The 21,301-nt window shown below is 43.0% G+C and overlaps 1 protein-coding gene across 1 annotated transcript in view; it reads right to left on the bottom strand.

Annotated features, from left to right (window-relative positions):
• Window positions 1–21,301, bottom strand: part of st3gal3a (ST3 beta-galactoside alpha-2,3-sialyltransferase 3a) — a 120,847-nt gene that overhangs the window by 16,148 nt on the left and 83,398 nt on the right. The window contains exons 6-7 of the mRNA XM_030433739.1: window positions 16,630–16,776; window positions 16,213–16,359 (exon numbers count right to left, since the gene is read on the bottom strand). Of these exons, the coding sequence (XP_030289599.1) occupies window positions 16,213–16,359; window positions 16,630–16,776 (294 nt within the window). The remainder of the gene's footprint in view (window positions 1–16,212; window positions 16,360–16,629; window positions 16,777–21,301) is intronic.

Genomic DNA, 21,301 nt, shown 5'->3' with positions numbered 1-21,301 from the left:
AGAACCTGAATACCCGGACCTGAACGCGGTGCCCACCTGCTACCACCAGCTTCGCGAAGTTTTTAGCAAGTCCAAAGCTCTGTCTCTTCCTCCACACCGCCCATACTACTGCGCCATTGACCTGATCCCAGGATCCCCCATACCTAAGGGCCGCCTGTACTCTGTTTCCGGACCAGAAAAAGAGGCCATGAGAGAGTACCTCACCACGTCACTGAAAGCGGGTCTCATCCGCCCATCCTCATCACCAGCTGGGGCAGGCTTCTTCTTTGTGGACAAGAAGGATGGATCTCTGAGACCTTGCATAGACTATAGCCCACTCAATGACATTACAATAAAAAATCGTTACCCACTCCCACTCATGTCATCAGTCTTCGATCAAATCCAACAGGCCAAGGTGTTCACAAAGCTCGTCCTGCGCAACGCCTACCACTTGGTCCGAATAAGAGAGGGCGATGAGTGGAAGACCGGCTTCAATACTCCGAGTGGCCACTATGAGTATCTGGTCATGCCATTCGGACTCACCAACGCCCCCGCTGTTTTACAAGCTATGATAAATGATGTGTTGAGGGACTTCCTGGATCATTTTGTCTATGTGTATTTAGATGGTATTTTGAGTGGCCCACTACTGATAACCGCAAGAAGGTTCAGCAATTTTTGGGGTTTGCTAACTTTTACAGGCGGTTTATCAGAGGCTTTAGCGCAATAGCCGCCCCCCCTTCATGCTCTTACCTCCACTCAGGTGCAGTTCCATTGGTCGCCAGCAGCTGAGAAGGCATTCCAGGACCTCAAGCTCCGCTTCACGTCGGCGCCCATCCTCACCATGCCGGACCCACAACGGCAGTTTGTGGTCGAAGTAGACGCGTCTAACGAAGGGGTTGGAGCCATCCTCTCCCAACGATCTGAAGAGGACGGCAAGATGCACCCGTGCGCTTCCTGTCGCGACGGCTGTCCAGAGCAGAAAGGAACTATGATGTGGGCAACCGAGAACTACTGGCAGTCAAACTCGCCCTCGAAGAGTGGAGGCATTGGCTAGAGGGGACCGAACAACCGTTCTTAGTCTGGACAGATCACCGTAATTTGGAATACATCAGAAAAGCTAAGAGACTAAACTCTCGCCAGGCCAGGTGGGCGCTCTTTTTTAACCGCTTCTCTTTCTCTCTGTCCTAAAGGCCGGGATCCCGGAACGTCAAGCCAGACGCGCTATCCCGGCTATTCGACCGCGAGCCTGTTGCCAAGGAACCTGAAACCATCCTTCCACTGACCTGTGTGGTAGGAGCGGTCTCCTGGCAGATAGAAGAAGAGGTGAAGCAGGCTAATGGTGGGGCCCCATCACCTCGTGGGTGCCCAGATAATCGGTTGTTTGTCCCTCTCGAGTTGCGCCCACAGGTGATTCATTGGGCTCATACCTCGCTGCTTTCATGTCACCCGGGAGTTCGGAGAACCGTGTTCGCCATCTCTCGGCGGTTCTGGTGGCCATCCATGGAGCCGGAGGTTCGGGAGTACGTGGAGGCATGCTCGGTCTGTGCCCGCAACAAGACATCCTCCGGGTCGCGAATGGGCCTCCTGCAGCCACTTCCCGTCCCCTCCAGACCGTGGTCAGACATCTCCATGGACTTCGTCATGGGGCTCCCGGCATCCCAAGGTAACACCACTGTCCTCACAGTGGTAGACCGTTTCTCCAAAATGGTCAGATTTATTGCTCTGCCTAAACTACCCTCCGCCAAAGAGATGGCAGAGGTCATGATGAACCAGGTTTTCAGGATTCATCCCACTCGCTCTCCAGTCTCGGATAGCATTGCTTACAATAGTTTGCAGCTAGCTAACCAGTCAACCAGTCAGCTAACCAGTCATGTCTCCTCCACATCCTCTGCATCTTTCCTGGATGCCACAGTGTGCAGGGTGACGGCGCTGTTATCTTATTTAAGTTTCCTTCGGATGACAACGTAAGGAAACGGGGGAGTCCGTTGACGCTGGTCAATTCCGTCCCCGGCTTGCATCCTCTCCTCCTGCCGACGAGGAGATGTGGCCGCTGCTGACCGCCGCTGACACTCTCCGTCCCGCTGACGGCGGGTCCCACCGGCATAATGTGGCCGCCGCCGCCACCACCGCAGCTGCAGCCGACCCACTCCGTCCCGCTGACGGCGGGTCCCACCGGCGGTATGTGGCGGTAGTATCAGGGCCGCATTATTGGTGAGCCGTCCCAGTGTGAACGGATATTCCGGAGGCGCGGAGCGAGGGTGTGTCGGTCTGACAGTCTGATAACTGCACAGGTCCTTCACTCAACTAAATACAGAGAAATGTCCCACAAAGCAACGTTACATGACCGAACAAAAGTAACGTAGTAACTGTCTTTAGCAACTCATATGAGGAAAACAAATACCACAGCTGTATGTGGAGAAGCGTCTGTCCTCCTGTCCGTCCCCTCCCTGTCCTTCCGACTCTTCCTCACATTTCTGCTCACAAAACAGCGTCTGTCACGCTTGTCACAAGACTTTAAGTCAGCGAGTGTTTGACGAAAATAAATCACCGCGACCGCCAGCCCTCCTGACCGAGACTACAGGAAACTGTCCCCCAGAAAACAGCCTCCGTCCCCGCGAGTGACAGAGTCAGACAGCGTCCTGTTTACTGATGGTGATTATGTATAATTATGTAATTTAGCGCGAAAAACTTCACTCCGTCACTTTCCAGGATGTTTAGTGGGTCAGGATCTCAATCACTACACGTTATAACAGCATCTATAGGATTATAAACTGTCCGCGGGTTTAGATAGACAAGGGGAACACCTGGGGAACACCTGGGGAGACACCAACGTCATTAACATGACGTGTAGCCCCCGCCGCATGGGCGTGGTTCCAGCGCGTCTAACTGACACGCCCCCAGTGTTTCACAGCAGAAAGAAGTGCTTGTTTTTCCATGATTTTGAGACCTAATTTTATATACTTAACAATTTTTTTAATCTTTCAAATTTGGCTCAGTGGTCAATGATACATGTTTCTTTGGTGTGACAAACTCATAACTCAATTTTTTTGCCGCTTTGTGTTGTGTTTACAAATGAGCAATACATCCAGATTTCTTGAGATTTGTATTGTCAATGGGAATTTAAATTTAAATGTCAGGCGATGTTTTCTTCATGGAAATTATTTTTCGGGCAAACAATTATAAGAGAGAGAGGGAGCGCGGACGGGGGATCCGTTGTGTGACAGCGGAGCGGAGGGTCAGCAGCTGGATTTTGCACGCACGGTCAGTAGTATTAGTAGGTGTTTGAGGTTTATTACGTTTGCGGACATTATTACATTCAGTGTAATTATGTAACAGCCTTTGCGCCCTTGCCTTACAGCGCCTTTGCGTGCGCACAGTTTGCGTGTGTAGGCCCGTGGTCATGATAATCCCCTCTATGGCTATAAGAGATGGATACACAATCAATTTCATTTAATGTTTATTGAATCAAAAATACATAGGTAGCCTATTGTCTTCTCCTCTGCTTTTTTTTTTTTCAAAGACAAACTGAGCAGCACTGCTCAATCCACTCATACATTGTTAACCTTCCACAAAGACAAGTTATGTTAAAACGAACGACCAGAGGGGTCATTCCCCGGCAGATCGCACCCATGGGCCACAGTTTATTTCAGAGTTGCGGCTGGAAGTGGGGATTTCAGCACCACGGATAGTGTGTGTAAAAAGATTAGACACGTTAGAAATGTTTAAATGTGTTTGCTGCAAGCGAAAATATAGGCGTAATACATAATAAATGAAGATAGTGACATAGGCCTGTTAGCAATAAAAAGCAATGAGTTGTGTGAGTGTGGACGGCAGTGTTTGATGTAGGAAGTAATGTAAACTTGAAAATCAATTTCGGAACAGCGGTGTTTTGAGGGGAGGGTCGGAACAGCGGTGTGTCGGAGTGGGTGTGTTTCGGAATGGTGGGGTTTCGCAATGAAGGGGTGTCGGAATGTCACTGTGCACCCCTCTGGAGTGTGGAAGTGCAGCACCTGGACAGTCGATGGTGTGCACACAACAAAAAACATGGGATGTGTCGTGAATGTCTGTACTCACAAACAACTCATTGGTGGCCGAGCGGCTCGAGAGCAGCGTGGAGACCGCTGTTGGCTGTTAGCTGTGGCATTGAGTGCACTGTCATTCCGCACTGCGTTCAAATGGTTACTTAAAGCCACCATTCCCAGCCGCATACATCGTTATTAAGCAGATTCCAAGTTGATGTGAAACTGTACACTGTCATACAGCCTGCACAGCGGCGGTCCCTTGTGGCCCAGTTGATGAAAAACGCGCGCTAAAGTGCCCTCTTGGTAGCCAAAACGCGTGCTAAACTGCCCTCTTGGATGGAAAAAACACACTAAACTGCCCCCTTGGCTGGTTAAAACATGATAAACTGCCCTCTTGGTTGGCAAAAACGTGTGCTAAAGTGCCCTCTTGGGAGGCAAAAACGCGTGCTAAAGGTCCCACCTGGTTGGCAAAATACAACTGCCCTCTTGGGTTGCAAAAACGCGTACTAATGTGTACTCTTGGGAGGCAAAAACGTGTGCTAAAGTGCCCTCTTGGGAGGCAAAAACGCGTACTAAAGGTCCCACCTGGTTGGCAAAATACAACTGCCCTCTTGGGAGGCAAAAACGCGTGCTAATGTGCCCTCTTGGGAGGAAAAAACACTTGCTAAAGGTCCCACCTGGTTGGCAAAATACAACTGCCCTCTTGGGTGGCAAAAACGCGCGCTAATGTGCCCTCTTGGGAGGCAAAAATGTGTGCTAAAGTGCCCTCTTGGGAGGAGAAAACATTTGCTAAAGTGCCTTCTTGGGAGGCAAAAACGCATGCTAAAGTGCCCTCTTGGGAGGCAAAAAAACGCATGCTAAAGTGCCCTCTTGGGAGGCAAAAACACGTGTTAAAGTGCCCTCCTGGTTGGCAAAACACACTAAACTGCCCTCTTGGCTGGTTAAATCACAGTTATCACAAGTTCTTCTGAGCTGTGAAGAACTCAACTAGCCCTGTAAATCGGCACACAACAGTAGACACACATGTAATCTGTATGTACTGTCTAGAGCTTGAATTCAGCTCTGTATGCTACTGCTGTAATATGTTTTGTCAAAGGTCATAACAAAAGAAGTTGAAAAAAAAAAGAAAAGAAAATGTAAAATGCAAATGACAAGAAAAGATCAGGATGAAGATTTTATCCTGTGGGTAATGGGGGCGGGACTTGATAAGCTTTGGCTTCTCCCGCTTTTCCCTTTCGGCCATGTGTATTGTATTATTTGAACAATGATGAAATGTGATGTTAATGAATTGACATGCCCGAAATAAACAACATAAATAAAAAAATAAAAAAATAAAAAAATCATGGAAAACTGTCCACTTGGGTGGCAAAAGGGCGTCTTTAAGTGCCCTCCTCATTGGCAAAACACACTAAACTGTCCTCTTAGGTGAAATTAAAACACTTAATTGCTCTCTTGGGTGGTTAAAACAAGTTTAAGCGCACTCCCGGTTGGCAAAACATGATAACCTGCCCTCTAGTCTTGGGTGGTATGAACGCGTGCTTAAGTGCCCTCGTGGTTGGTAAAACACAAGTGCTCTCTGCCATTGCGCTGCCATTGGATGGAGAATATTGATTCCAATTAAGGCATGCAAGCTTTCCCAGAGTCATTTTATGGTCTCAACAAGTTATGTTTATGTTCAATACACTTTGTATGGCCATTAGCACATATTTTCTGTTTTTTTTAAATGTATTTATTTATTTATTTTTTGCAAACGGCCGATGGGCTAATAAACTTTCTAGATTTTATTTTCAATTTACAATTTAGGCTAGGTCAGTTAGATTCATTGTATTTAGTATATTATGGAATAAATTGATAGCAGCTAGATAGATGGTAACTTAAGTTTTAAGAACACATTCCCGTTGTTAAAATAAGTCCACTCCATCCATTTAAGTATTCAGTTTTAGACACACTCTCTCTCAAATGGTCACATGTCAGTGGGGACTTAATACTGACTGAGGTGCAACCCGGCATCCTACTGCTGTGTGAGGTAGTAGCTAATACAGCAAGCTGTGTATTAAGTTACCAATGTTGCATTACTAAATACTAGTGTATGTAGCCTGGAAGTGCTATTATTAGGTAGAGATGCCTATCACATGTTTAAGCCTATGCTGAGGAGCTAGCCTAGCTAAGTCTTGCGGGAATAACTTTTTAAAGCTTTTTTATTCTATTTTAATTTTTAAAAAAACTTTTCTTTAAATTGCCTTTTTAAGTGCACAGCTCAGTTGGAAACATACAGTGGCTTGCAAAAGTATTCACCCCCCTTGAACTTTTCCACATTTTGTCACGTTACAACCACAAACTTAATTGTATATTAATGAGATTTCATGTGATAGACCAACACAAAGTGGTGCATAATTGTGAAGTGGAAGGAAAATGATACAAGGTTTTCAAACATTTTTAAAAATAGAAAACTGAAAAGTGTGGTGTGCAAAAGTATTCACCCCACTTTACTCTGATACACTTAAATAAAATCCAGTGCAACCAATTGCCTTCAGAAGTCACCCAATTTAGTAAATGGAGTCCACCTGTGTGTAATCTAATCTCAGAGTAAATTCAGCTGATCTGGGAAGGCCTCAGAGGTTTGCTAGAGAACATTGTTGAACAAACAGCATCATCAAGCCCAACCAGACAGGTCAGGGATAAAGTTGTGGAGAAGTTTAATAAAGCATGGTTAGGATATGGAAAAATATCCTAAGCTTTGAACATCTCACAGAGCACTGTTCATTCCATTGGATGGGAAGATGGATGGAGCCAAATACAGGACAATCTTGGAAGAAAACCTGTTAGAGTCTGCAAAAGACTTGAGACTGGGGCGGAGGTTCACCTTCCAACAGGACAACGAGCCTAAACATACAGCCAGAGCTACAATGGAATGGTTTAGATCAAAGAATATTCATGTGTTAGAATGGTCCAGTCAAAGTCCAGACCTAAATCCAAGTGACTCTCTCTGGCAAGACTTGAAAATTGCTGTTCACAGACACTCTCCATCCAATCAGACTAACTTGAGCTATTTTGCAAGAAGGAATGAGCAAATATTTCAGTCTCTATATGTGCATCGCTGGTAGAGACTTACCCCGAAAGACTTGCAGCTGTCATTGCAGGGAAAGGTGGTTCTACAAAGTGTTGACTCAGGGGGGTGAATACTTTTGCACACCACACTTTTCTGTTTTTTATTTTAAAAAAATGTTTAAAAACCATGTATCATTTTCCTTCCACTTTACAGTTATGCACCATGTTGTGTTGGTCTATCACATAGAACCCCATTAAAATACATTTACATTTGTGGTTGTAACGTGACAAAATGTGGAAAAGTTCAAGGGGGGTGAATACTTTTGCAAGCCACTGTATGTCCATGCTTCATCATAGTTTGTTTCTTTTGAGGTGTCAAATAAATATTTTAAATGTGTATTGTTCCCTGTGTTTTTATCACAGAGCCCTATTGGGTGAAGAAAACACACTAAACTCCAGACGTTTTTTTTTTTTAATCTATATTGAGCCAGAACTATATCTCACAGAACCAGTTTGGATTCTCTGGTGCTAATTTGGTGTTAAAATGCACTAGAATACAGGAAATGGCATCTACTTAATTGAAAATGTTCTGGGGGAGGACCCCCGGACCCCCAGACCCCACAGGGTTTTATTTCCTTAATACATCCATGTCTCTGTGTGTTCTTCACAGTCCAATGTTGAATCTACACAGTTCTCGTGGATGCTGATCCTAACTACAAATTAACTTGAGTAGTCTGTCTAGTTAGTCTGTTTTAAGGCTATATAATGTGCCATTTGTATAACATATAAACATGTCTAAAGTGCCCTCGGCAACACACAGAAGTTAGTGCCCTCTTCAGTGGTGAGAACTTGCTGTATGTGCCCTTTATTTTCTTTTCGCCCCTGCCCTTCAAAAAGTCTGTGCACGCCACTGACTACACGTATGCTGCTACAGGAACACTTTTCTTTTCCTTTTGGTTCTTTGCCAAGCTGGATGTTTGCTAGCAAATGTAACCTTCCAGTTGACTTGCCACATTTCTTTCATTTGTTTTAATAATTAAATATATTGGAATTAAATTAAGTATGGATCATTATAAATACTTTGCTTTGAAAGTACCAAGTAGTCACACAGTGAAAAAAAAGTTGGAAGTGATTAGCAAACTCAGATTTAATTTAATAATGTTTTTAAATCATGCATGGAAATAATAAATAATCGCTGCATCAAGATGCATCGAGAATCGGTTTAGAATCGAATCGTTGACCTCTGAATCGGAATCGAATTGAATCGTGAGGTGCCAAGAGATTCCCACCCCTACATTTTACTGCTGTAGACTTAAGGCTGAGCTCATTTTAACATCTTTATATACTGTTAGCTAGTTTAATATAAAGCAATACATCCCACTTCAATAAGATCATCATATGTTTTTCAGTGTTGCTGTTTTGTGAGAACAATGTAACTGTTTCAGCTCTGTAATGATGCATTTTCAGCTGATCCAAAACATAAAGGAACACGTCATCTTTCGGTTTATTACAAACATTTAACATCAGAAGCATCTGCACATAGATGGTTTTCACTGGCCAGGAAGAGGAAGAAAAACTGAAATCTGAAAAGTAACTAGTATCAAAATTATAGTGGAGCATAAAATAGAAATGCTCATGTAAAATACAGGCCCCTTTAATGTGTACCTAAATATAGTACAGGGCTCCAGACTGCGACCAAATGGTCCCATTTTCAGACCAAAATTTGAAACACTGCGACTTTTTCGTTTAGTCGTGCATGTGCGACCTACTGAGCCCTGGAGATGACATGGATGTTTTTTTTAAAATCTCGCTCGTGCGACTTACTATCGCTCACATGCGTCTTACTGTATCTTGTGTGTGAGACTTCAGCCCTTTTCAGATAGAAAAGGCGGCACATTTGCTCCAAGGTAAGGATGGCAATGTGCCGGCCTGTCTTTCTAAAACGGAGGCGTAATATTCCTCCTTCTCCAAAAGTCGCTCTGAGGTAGGCTTAAACATGTGACGTGACGTGAAGCTCGAAGTTGTGCTGTGAACAGTTACAACGAATTTGACTTCAAAATAACAGCTTTACATTGCACCCCATTGGAGTTTAGAACTGGATTCTTAGTGGGGGGCTTATAATTTGAAAGTAGCGACTGGTCTTAGCCTGCCGACACAACACCAAGCTAACACAACCAAACAGCTACAGAGACCGAGGAGACGCTAGCATCTCCTGGATCTCAGCGGCTGTCCAGTTGTTCATCTTAATGTCCGCGGATGAAATGATGGACTGACTGCTGTGATCAGCTGGTTCTTGGTTTTAAAACTCCCCGGCTGTGGGTCCAACAACAGTGTGGGTCATCAACACCTCCGCCCACCTCACGCAGGCGCCCGCACATTGCCGCTTTGATTTTAGATAGAGGTGAAAAAATTAGTTGACCAAAACAGACCCCCAATTTGCCGGCCTCTGTCTAAAACCGCGGACCAAGCCGCCAAAAGGACGGGCAAATTGGCGGCTTGGTGCTCTGTCTAAAAACAGCTTTAGTAACTTAGTAAGACACGTGTGAGAGATAGTAATTCATGCCTTTGGACGTAATTAAACAGTGCAGTCAGTTAAATGCAGGCTTATTATCATGGATCGACACCATCACATAATTTTAATTAATTAATTGATAAAAGTTAATAAAGTGTTTTATTATTGTTATTTTGTAAAGGCAAGAGGTACATGTAATAGGTATTTTGATGATCCATGATGAGTGTGCAGGTGTAGGTTTTATTAGCTATTATGCTAGCCATGATGATGGAGGAGTTCTCAAGGTAATAGCCGTTCGGTTATGATTAATTTATGAAATCACGTTGCAGCAGTGAATACTGCCAAGCAGGACAATGACTAACAATGGATGCAGGTGCATATAGTAATATATTTATGTGAAAGTTGTGACAGAAAACCTAAATTTACTAAAATACCTTCAGTTTTCCACAACATTCTCACACAGTGGCTTTCACGGTGACACTAAAGACGTTTGTTGTGTTCTGTTTTTACATACAACAGATATACTATTGCTATATACCACAAGGGGACGCTGTTGTATAGGGCAGGTCGTAGTTACCACCTGTACATGGAGAGGTCAGAGTGCAACAAGATGACGATTATGTACGATACGACTAGGGCTGTGATCTCCTAGTCGACTGGTCGAATTATTGGTCGATTTTTGGCGTGTTAATTACATGTTGCTATGGCAGTGCGTAAACACGCTCCTCTCCATCCCAATGCTGCATGTCCTGCATATGGCATTTGACTTCATCAGGAGGGAAGTACCAAGTGCTAATGGGGGTGTTTTCAGAGCACCCGTTTCACAGGTAACAGTGTGTCCTCAGAACACCCCCCTTGTTTTCACTATTTTGGATTAGCCCAACCCACTACAGACATTAATTAAACAGACAACAGATTAAAGAATGGACCAGAAGGCCTAGGTGGATTGTTAAATATTTATTTATTTTTAAGTATTGAAGCTACAATGCCAAAGACATCAGCAGTGTGGCAGCATTTTATAAAAATAGACAATGGAAAAGTGAATGCAAAGTTTGCAAACGACAGTTTGCATATCACAGTTCGACTACAAACATGGCATATCACCTAAAAACGGTAAGCTGACTTGTCTGCGTTAGGTTGCTCTGTCCGTTTGAAGTATATGAACATATCAACATTTGCATATATCAATGTTTTAGTCTAATAATTGTTTTATAACCGCAGGCGCACCCACCCGCAACGGCAGCATCCCCAAGATACGCCCAGACCACGCTTGATGTTAGGCCTCCTCTGTCATCCAGACGAAGAGATGATATCACAGGAGGAATTGTCAATTTTATCGCTCAGGATATGAGGCCCATTGGTGTTGTGGAGGGCCAAGGTTTTAAGAACTTGTTAAAAGTTTTGGAACCAGGATATACAGTGCCGGCACGCCAGACAATCATACATGCACTAACAGCAAAATATGGGCCTCAAAGAGAAAGTTTCCTAGTTAATACGACACGATCAGTTTCTTGTGCTTGAGACTAAACAAATAGAAGAGGCGCACACAGGAAGAAACATCGCTGTGCGACTATCTGAAGTTGCTGATGTCTTTGGAATTTCAGAAGCAAAGAGAGAGTCTGTTGTATGTGACAACAAGGCTAATATGGCACTCTGTGTGCAAACACTAAAGGAGTCACATGAATGGTCAGAGATGCAGTGCGTCAGGTGTGCCGGGCACACTTTGCAGCTCTGTATCAACGCTGCGCTCAGACAATTTGTCGTGCCATGGCTGCAGCACGTCCTCTGGTGGGACATTTCAAAAAGGGGCACAAGGCAAAAACTGGGTTAAAACAGAAGCAGGAGCAGCAAAATGTCCCTCAGCCCCATTACCAAAACAATGAAAAGCAAGCTGGTCAAAGAAATTGACAGTAGGTGGGAGTTTATAACCGAATGATGATGACCAACAGTGTATACATTACAGCTGCAGTATTTGACCGTTGTTTTAAGCAGCTCTCTCTTCTGGATGATGCCAAATGAGACGAGGCCTATACAGAAGTTGCAAAGCTGGCAGACCGACTGAGTGCACTGAGTGCAGCCACAGGCACAGACGAACCTGGAGGTGAGGAGCAACATGTGTCAAAAAAACAGAAACCCGAAAAAGAGAAGGAGATTGCCATGCTGTTGTGTGGAGATGAGGAAAATCTCGATTCTACAGAATCAGGTGGGAGAAGCACAGAAGAAATGAAAAACTATCTTAAGGACAAAACCAAAGTTGACTCCCGACCACTCGGGTGGTGGAAAAAAAAACCAAGACAGAAACCCGTGTGGGCGTTTGATTTATTTACTTGTCGTATTTGTTCTGAGTGAGCCTACCTTGTTATTGTAATGCACTTTATTTCGTTTCAGTTTAAAATTTGGCTAAATATGGTACTGTTTTAATATTGTGCACATTTATTTCTAGTATTATCTATTGGATTTAGGCAGTTTGTTTTAGCCTAATGCGCAAATGCGCTGTGCCCACTGTAGTCCATATTATTTTTTCTTAAAGTGGACTTGCCTTTTGTGTTTAAGAGTAAAAGTTTTAGGTTAATAGTTGGAGCTGAGCTCTGTGCGAGGACACGCACAAAGCAAAATGATAGTGTCTGTCAATTATTATAACATGACAAAAACAATGGTCTAAATATTCCACAACAGTTCTTGTGCTGATATCACTAGTTGACATAGTATATTTTTGGAAATCATGGGCTATGATATTGCGCAGATGCACATGATGCAAAACTCTGTACAAGCCGACAGACTCGAGTGTGTTTATTAATTAATTCATTTTAATGAATTTAATCGAAATTTCACGGCTTTGGTCGACCAAAGATTTCTTTGGTTGATTACAGCCCTAGATACAACGCTGCTACTGAGAACAATGTTACAATATAAGTTGTTGAAGTAAACAGCACTTGTTCATGATTCCAGCATCCCATTATTGTTGAGTTAACACCACAACGTTCACTTCATTCAATTATTTGAGCCAGAGTGCCACTGCATCTTACTATCCCACGAGTGCGAGGTTATTATCTTGCACATGCGAGATAAAGTAAGTTGCACGTGCATGATAGTAACTTGCACTCGCAAGATAAAAGAAACCAAACATCCATGTCACCTCTAAGGCTCCGTAGCGACCAGTGAATTTGATGGGTTTTTTAGGGGGCCAAGCCCGAGGGGCCGAGGGAATGCGTATGCAAGCCTTTGGGCCAACTTCCGTGGGCTCTGCGGTGCACAGGGTCCGAGTCGCGCGGGGGGGCTTGGCCCCTGTTCATAAATGCTTGCAGTTCTAGTTTTGTTTTGTGTTTTTACCCTGGTATGTGGAAGGGGCGAATCAAAGAATCTGGAATCTGGACTGACAGGTGGCAGGCCAATGTGTGGGAGATGGGCAGGGAATGGGGAATGGCACTGTAAGTGGCTAATGTGTGGAGGGGGAGGGTCCTAAAGTTGTTCAGAGCACAGAAGGAGAAAGTTTCACTTTCAGTAAACAATGGCGAAACAAACTCTTGACGCTTACCCCGCGATTCCATCAGATACATGTCTGCTGTGTTACTGATAGGTTTCACTGTAGTCAGTTCCAAAAGGTCTGCTGTGCTGCGTTTCTGCTCTGCTCCAGCTCAGCAGACACGCAGGACTTCCATTTCTGGCAGATGCCAGAGCAAGACACAGCTATTCAGCCAAACTTAGCACAGAGCAGACAGGGAGTCAAGCACCAAGAACAACATAACATCTGGTTACTTTTCAAAATAAAACACACTGTGTTGACGCCAGCACACAAATCTCAAAAAAGAGACAAATACAAGCTCTTCATCTAATCCTTCAGTCGGGCTCACTTCATGTTGTTTTATAAGTTATAAGTTATACTTATAACCGTGGTCATGAGTGATTATGTGATTATTGCGGGAACTCCTCAGTCTTGCGTTGCCAGTTGTCGACACTACTGCACTCAAACTCAAACTGAATAAAAAAGTAGTTAAAACAGTGTGTTTGTGCAAGGAGCTACTTACCTGTTTGTTGACATCCGTGTGTTCCGGTAGCTAGACCAAACTAGCATATCCATCGAGTGTGCACTTAACAGGCTTAACAGGCTATTGTAAGGCTCATGGCTCATGACAGGCTGTAACATGGACATGTACATTATGAACATGAACACGAAAATACTGGATTACGTTTCCGTCTCCGCCAGTGAGGGAGTAAGTGCACGCTCGACGGATTGACTAGTTTGGTCTAGCTACCGGAAGACACGGATGTCAACAAACAGGTAAGTAGCTCCTTGCACAAACACACTGTTTTAACTACTTTTTTATTCAGTTTGAGTCATACACGCTACAGTGCTGTGTGCTAAGGTGTCTGCTGATGTTGCATAACTTTTGGTGTGAGATGTGGAGCATGTTAAGATGCTTAAAACCCAGTGTAAAGTTCTGACCCCATGCTGTTAGCTGTCAATGCTAAGTCTCCGTTCACGTAGCTCTGTAATGGTTGGACCAAATGTTTTCGCGTCTTCGGTACTGGCAAGTCAAGGGTAGCTTGAGCAATGAAGCTGCATGTTTAAATCGACCAAAGTTCTCCTTTAACGCAGCGAACACGTACCTGGTGGAATCTCTGGGTTATTTTCTCCCTGATAAGCCAAGTAGAGTGCCAGAGTCAAATCCTAACTGTGAGGATGAGTCTGAGTCTGAAGACAAAAGTGTGGTGGAAAAGGGCAGAAAATACTGTTTTCCTGAAGAATGGCTGCATGAATTTGACTGGTTAAAGTGTCAGAGAGACGATTTCCATGAATTGCAAATTTTGCAGTCGATACCCTTAACATGTGGGGATCACAAAATTTGCAGGTAATGCTGGCACTTCACAGTTAAAATGTAACACATTGGTCAAACACAGTGCTAGTCTACGATAATGAAGAACAACAATAACAATCCACAACAAGGAAAACTAATCAAATGTAAGTAGTAATTGCAAACATATATTGTTCTTCATTGTCGTCGTCATCATCTTCTTCTTCTCTCCATTTTAAAGCCAGGGTCGTTTAGCGCGCCAGCTACCTACACATACATGCTGAGCTGTGTCGGTCAAAAGCTAATTAGCCAATGGGGACGCTCTGCTGAAAAAGCCCGCCCACTTGAAAGGTTTGTGCCAAAACTGCAAACAAAGAGTCAGGGAGCGCAAACAAGACAGAGCTGCAGAGAGAGTGCAAAGCTGAGAGTCAGCGCAAAAGTTTAAGTGCAGAGAGAGAAGCAGAGGGAATCGTAAACAAAATAATGCATTACTAGAAGTGAAAAAGAGCAATACTTTACACTACTTGAGAAATGATTGGATTGCAAGTTATAAGTTTTTTTTTTTTAATTAGTTTTATGTTCTCTCAAATTTTAGAAGTTTATTTTTATCTAATTCCATACTCTGCAGCCCACTCACTGGTAAAACCGCGCTCCTACAGGTTGTTCAGATTCAGCTCCTTTTGTTACTTAATGAAAGTAACGAAGTGGTAAGCTAGCAGTGTCAACGCTCAGAGCTAGACGCAAATTAATAAAAAAATAAAAAGTCTGGAAACATGTGCAGACTGGAGACAGAGACTATGCAAACAGTGTCCAAGAGTTTGAAGACTGTGTTGGAGACAAACACAGCTTTCACTAGCTGTTAGCTATTATCTACATGGTAGTAAATGTAACAACACGAACAAACTAAGTAACATATTCAGACACACTAACCATTTTGAAACGTCCTGCTGCAGCTGCAGAGTCTGTATTTCTTCAGGAGCCTCTCCTTCTGGGTATGATTCTGGGTCAAACTGGTTCGGTTGAACAACAGCATCTCGGTGAGCCATAGTGTTACATCCCATGTAAATATTAGTAGATGCTACAGCTAGCGTAAGCAGCTTCCTCTCCCTGAGAAGGGCGTGTAGCAGGCAAGGCAGGCATTGACAGACAGAGCTCACTAGCATTTAAAGGTGCAGGCACAGAAATAGCCTGCTCTCAGTAGAGCTCACTTGAGCGACTTTTAGACAGCTGAAATTCAGGACCACCATGTGTTTGGGGCAATACATTTCAAATGCAGTGTTTTTGGACCTCTGACAGCTGTGTGAAATTGATGCAAAACAGTATAATATGGGACCTTTAATTGATATTACGTAATGCAACCCCAATGTTCAAAATAAATGACAAGCAGTGAGAATGGAGACTGTCATTTTATTATCATTATCATTGTCATTATTGTCATTATTTTTAGACATTCATTATACGGTTGTTGTGAATTTGTTATCACGCTTACTGATTTAACCCTATATGATTGCATGTGACAAATAAACTGGATTAATTGATGTTTGAGCACAGCCAGCAGCCACTGGTGCTGAAATTACTTCCCACCAGCTAGAATGCATTGTCTCAAACTGTCAGGAGTGTTCTGTGAGCTTGTGATTCTGCAAGATCATTTTTCCAAGAATGGCTTGGAAGAGCACAAGGTGTTTCTTTGCATTCTTGGTTTTGAGAGAGGCCCACAATGGTAACAGCCTTCTTTTAGGCTGCTTGGAACTGAAGTGAGATAAACAATTTTTTAGTGCCTATCAAATGACAGTTCTGACCCGTTCAGCATCAGTTTCAGAACTACTGTGGTACCTTACCAAAGCAAGTCTGTAGTTACCTCTTTGATGGCTGACATCCTGATCTTCTCATAGTAATGCAGAGGGGCATGGGGGGTGCTCATGTTGTAGCCAAATCCAGCCACAGCTACTTCATCACAGTTATGCAGGGCCATCGTTATGGCGACTGCCCCCAGGGTTGGGATATTCTGAAAACAGATAAAAAGTTTGCATGAAGCAGGTAATAACATGTATACCAGAACCCATAAATGACCAGCAGACAAGTCTTTTTTTCCACTGTATAGTTAATGTGTGGATATCTTACAGATGTGAAACATGGAACTATTCATAATGTCACACTGTTTTCAGGCTCTGTGTAGCTGCTACTGTGTGTTCACAGTGGAGTCGGCTCTTGACCATTAAACAGCTCACTGTTCCGGCTATCTCTTTACAAGACCTGAAGAGAACATGTCACTCACCCCTCGACCCATCTGTCCATTGTTGTGAGGTAAGCCAATCAGCTTAAAGGAGGCCTCTTGGATGAAGTAGGGGTTAAGGATGCGCATGTCACTGGGCTCCCTTGGAACGTACTTGGCCACTGACTTCCAGAAGCCATCAGTGCTACGCTGAGAGACAAGAGTTAGAAACTTAAACGGTGTGACCCTCATAACTGAACAAGATGTGCACACAATCAAATCACTAGTACAACACAAAAGAAAATCACTAGTACAATACAGAAAAGAAAGAAAATCACTAGTACAATACAGAAAAGAAAGATAACACAACAACACAATCATAAACACAGTTTGACTGCTGTTCACACAACACCTACTGCTTATTCTGTAAATAAGCTCAAATGAAACTACCGAAAAGCTGAACGTAGATGGAGGAAAGCACTCCAGGTACACTAGTGCTGTGTCTCAATTCAGGGTCTGCGTCCTTCGGAGGCCACATTTGAAGCCCAATTACGTCACAACACCACACGAAGGCTGTCCCAATTTCGAAGGCTCCTCCAAATGCACCCCACAGATGCGGCCTTCTCTCACCTGTTTCCGGAGGATGCACCGCTACTATCGTTTGCGGCCTTCCATATCCCAGGATTTTTTGCGCGCCTGAAAAAGAAGAATAAAGAACGACAACATCGCGTGGCATAGATCGTCACTTTCGCGGGTGTGGGCAAAAATCGTGATGTAAGGGTAAGGGCAGGAACAGCTGGTGACGCAACCAGGAAATGCTCTGAAGGCTAGACCGTCCCATTTAACAAAGGTTGACAAGGTCTTCGAGGTCTGTCTGAAGGACTCGCTTTCAAATACCGCAAAGGTATCGAAGGATGCAGACCCTGAATTGAGACATAGCATATGATCTTCTACATGACCAACTCTCACAATACAGTAAGGCACTGAGAAATTCAAGACAGGCTCATTTCTCTAAACTCATAAATAAGAGTCGGAACAAAGCCCCGATTACATTTTACAACCACCGACAGACTGATAAATCCCATTTCTACATGCCCCAGTGATTTTTTTCTCCTAACAAAGTGCAGTGAATTTGAAGTGCATTTTAACGGTAAGTCAACTATTATCAGAAATAATATAAATCAGACAGTGTCCTATAACAACTTAGAAAGCACTACGCATGTTACAAATACCTTGCACTCTTTGACTCTGGTGGATACAGAAATAATTAGTAAGATGGTCTCTGACTTAAAACCCTCTATCTGCTCACTTGATCCCATACCGACCTCATTTTTTAAAAACTGCTCTTGACGTTCTTTCTGAGGAATTATTAGCAATTATAAACCACTCCTTACTCACCGGCACTTTCCCTGATGCTTTAAAAACTGCCATGGTTAGATCCATTCCTCAGATTTGAATAATTACTGACCCACATCTAAAAAATTTATTTTTAATCAAGTACAAACTTAAAAAAATAAAAATAAAAGAAAAAACCAACGACATCTTTGAGACTTTTCAGTTCGGTTTTAAAGCCCAGCATAGCAAAGAGACTGCATTGGTCAAGTAGTAAACAACCTAAGAACAAACATTGACTTTAATAACCTTTCAGTTGACCTCAGTGCAGCCTTTGACACCGCCGACCACAAAATTCTTATACATAGACTTGAACACTAGGTTGGTCTCTCAGAAATGGTCTTAGATTGGTTCAAGTCATATCTGACTGGCCAGGAGTTCTTTTTTTCATGGGTTATTCCTCCTCAAAGAAAATGGATATAACCTGTGGGGTCCCAAAAAGCTCCATTCTAGGCCCAGTCCTTATTAATCTATACACAAGAAAGCACAATGTTGAATTTGAAAGCTATGCAGATGACACCCGGTTATATGTTTCTGTATCCCCAGATGACCTCAGCCCACCGGATAGCTAAATAAACTGCTTACTTGACACAAATGCATGGATGTCACATAATTTCCTCCAGCTGAATGAAGACAAAAACAGAGGTCATAATATTTGGGGCAAAAGCCCAGAGAGAGCAAACATCTGTGCACCTTTCAGTCACTAGGCCTTCACACCAAGAACCAGGAAAAAAACCTTGGTATCATCCTAGACTCTAATCTCTGATTTGATACAAACATTAGAAATGTCAACAAAATATCTATTTATCATTTGAGAAACATTGCCAAGATCAGAGCATTTATCTCGCAGGCTGACACAGAAACACTGATGCATGCTTTTATAACCTCTAGGCTGGACTATTGTAATGCGTTCCTGTCTGGTCTTCCTAAAAAAGCCATTGGCGCTTACAATTAGTTCAAAACGCAGCAGCCTGACTACTGATGAAGACCAGACAGAGAACACATGCCTATTTAAAAGTCGCTGCACTGGCTACCCAGTAGCCTTAGAATTGATTTAAAGATCCTTTTACTGGTTTTTAAATCACTAAATGGCCAGGCACCATCTTATCTTTCGGACATGCTTCATAGATATGCACCCAACAGGTTCCTCTGATCCTCAGCAGCTGGCCTCCTGGTTGTCCCAAAGATTTCTGGAAAAACATATGGGGAGTAAGCTTTCAGACAGTATGGCCCTCATCTCTTGAACTGTCTGCCTCTGAATCTGAGGGACTCCACCTCTGCAGAGACTTTTAAACAACATCTAAATACATATCTTTTTAGCCTCTCTTTTATTTTATGTCACTCAGTTCTTATGTCCTGCTTTACATATATTTATTTGTTTCTCCATACTTGAACCCACTTAATTAGTTATCTTTTATTCATCCACTAGCCTTTTTATCACTCTTGTAGTTATTGTCATTTCTATGCCTTTGTATTTATTCATCTGTCTGCTTTTTACTCATTTAATTATTGTTGTCTATCGGGTTTATTAGGGGGCCAAGCCCGGGGGGCCGATGCAAGCATACGCGTTTCCTAGGACCAGCGGTGCTAGGAACCCCATTGTAATTGTAAAGATTTTTATTTTTATTTTTCTCCGGCTAAAAGTGGTGCTGCAGGCTAAACCGTGCAAGGGAGGGCGGTGCAATTTGGAGGGTTGGTCCAGACTCCTGCGAATATCTCAGACACAAAAAACTACATATATCCGCCTGCAGGGGGCGCTATAACCTAGGCCAATGCGGTTTTTGCCTATAACTCCCAAACCGTATGTCGCACATTCAAAAACCTTGTATCCCCATATTCCCTGAATGGAGCCGAATCACTGTTTGATATCTTGGTCAAACTAAATGCTATTAACACCAAATTTGAGATCCCTGGTTGCCATGAAACTGGGAAGGGATGAGCCCAATTTGGCGAATTTTGGCCCCTAGGTGGCGCTAAAAATATGGGAAGTTTTTATCTCCTGAACGGCTTCACCGATTTTTACGAAATTTGGTCGGTATGATGTAGGGCCAATCCTGAGGCCATATCTTGAAGGAGGTCATGACTGGTCAATTATGCTGAGAGCTTTGAAATTTATATGGTAGATATAGAATAGGTGACAGTTCTTCCATATCAAAAATTGCACTTGTACTCCACTAGGTGGCGCTATAATGGATGCAATCGCGTTTTTGCCTGTAACGTCCACATTTTAAATACCACATTTGCAAACCTTATATCCAGATGTTCCCTCAATAGAGCTGGGTTTTCTGACATAGGACACGCCCACTTCTGCTGCACATTTCTTTCGCTAAAGCGCCACATATGCAAAACCTACTTTTTAGAACTCCTCCTTGGGATTTTGTCCGATCTGCGTGAAACTTGCCACGTACACTCTGATTGGTCATTCATTGGTCCACCGGCAACTAATACCAAATCTACAGTCAGTCACAACTGAACTTTGAACCACAGACTTGGAGAAGTTTAATCATGCCTTTGTCTTTGACCTCTTGACAACTGTAATTTTTTACATGCCTTAAAAAATTCTTAGTGGCTCGACTTAATGCAAAATGGTACCGTCGTATTTGAACTAAAACTAATTATATGTCCCACATCATTGCAATTCTTTCCTCTCTTCTCTGGCTGCCATTTACATTCAGATTTGAGATTATAATTCTTGTAATAACTTTTAAGGGCCAACATGGTCTGGCCCCCTGATATATTACAGAACTATTGATCCGTATGTTAAAGAACGTAACCTGAGATCCTCTAACTAGCCCTGTGCTAGCTGTTCCCTGGTAAAGGGTGGTAACTGAGAGCGACCAGGCCTTTAATATCACAGCACCTCGGCTCTGGAACTCCCTGCCTGAAGAAATTAGGCTTACAAACATGATGATCAATAACTTCTTTGTTGTTGTGTTTTATTTTCATTTAGTCTTATTTGTAACTTTGTAACCTTCTCATGCTAGCAATATGGTTTAGATGCTATGAATTCTTGGAAGCAATTTGTAACTGTATTTAGATAAGGGCTATATACATAAAGTTGTACAAGTTATTTCTATATTTGCAGTCTGTTTGTATGTCAGCATTTTGGATACCTGATGGAAACAATAAACAGTGACAGAAAACACACCAACAATATTTAAGTACTCTAAGAAAATAGTCCCGTACACCGCAACTTACACAAGCACTATCTAAAGACACTTACAGAATAACCACAGCTCTATACTAAATTCAACAGCACCTGTAATAAAATTTTAAAACTAAAATAAAACACTGAAAGGACAGACAATGCTGACAAATGCGTGGAAAATGTCAAATGTTGTAC

This window comes from Sparus aurata, chromosome 11 (assembly GCF_900880675.1).
Source record: "Sparus aurata chromosome 11, fSpaAur1.1, whole genome shotgun sequence".
Lineage (NCBI taxonomy): Eukaryota > Metazoa > Chordata > Actinopteri > Spariformes > Sparidae > Sparus > Sparus aurata.
Note: the sequence above shows the minus strand (reverse complement) of the source record. Positions and strands in the feature narration are given on the sequence as shown.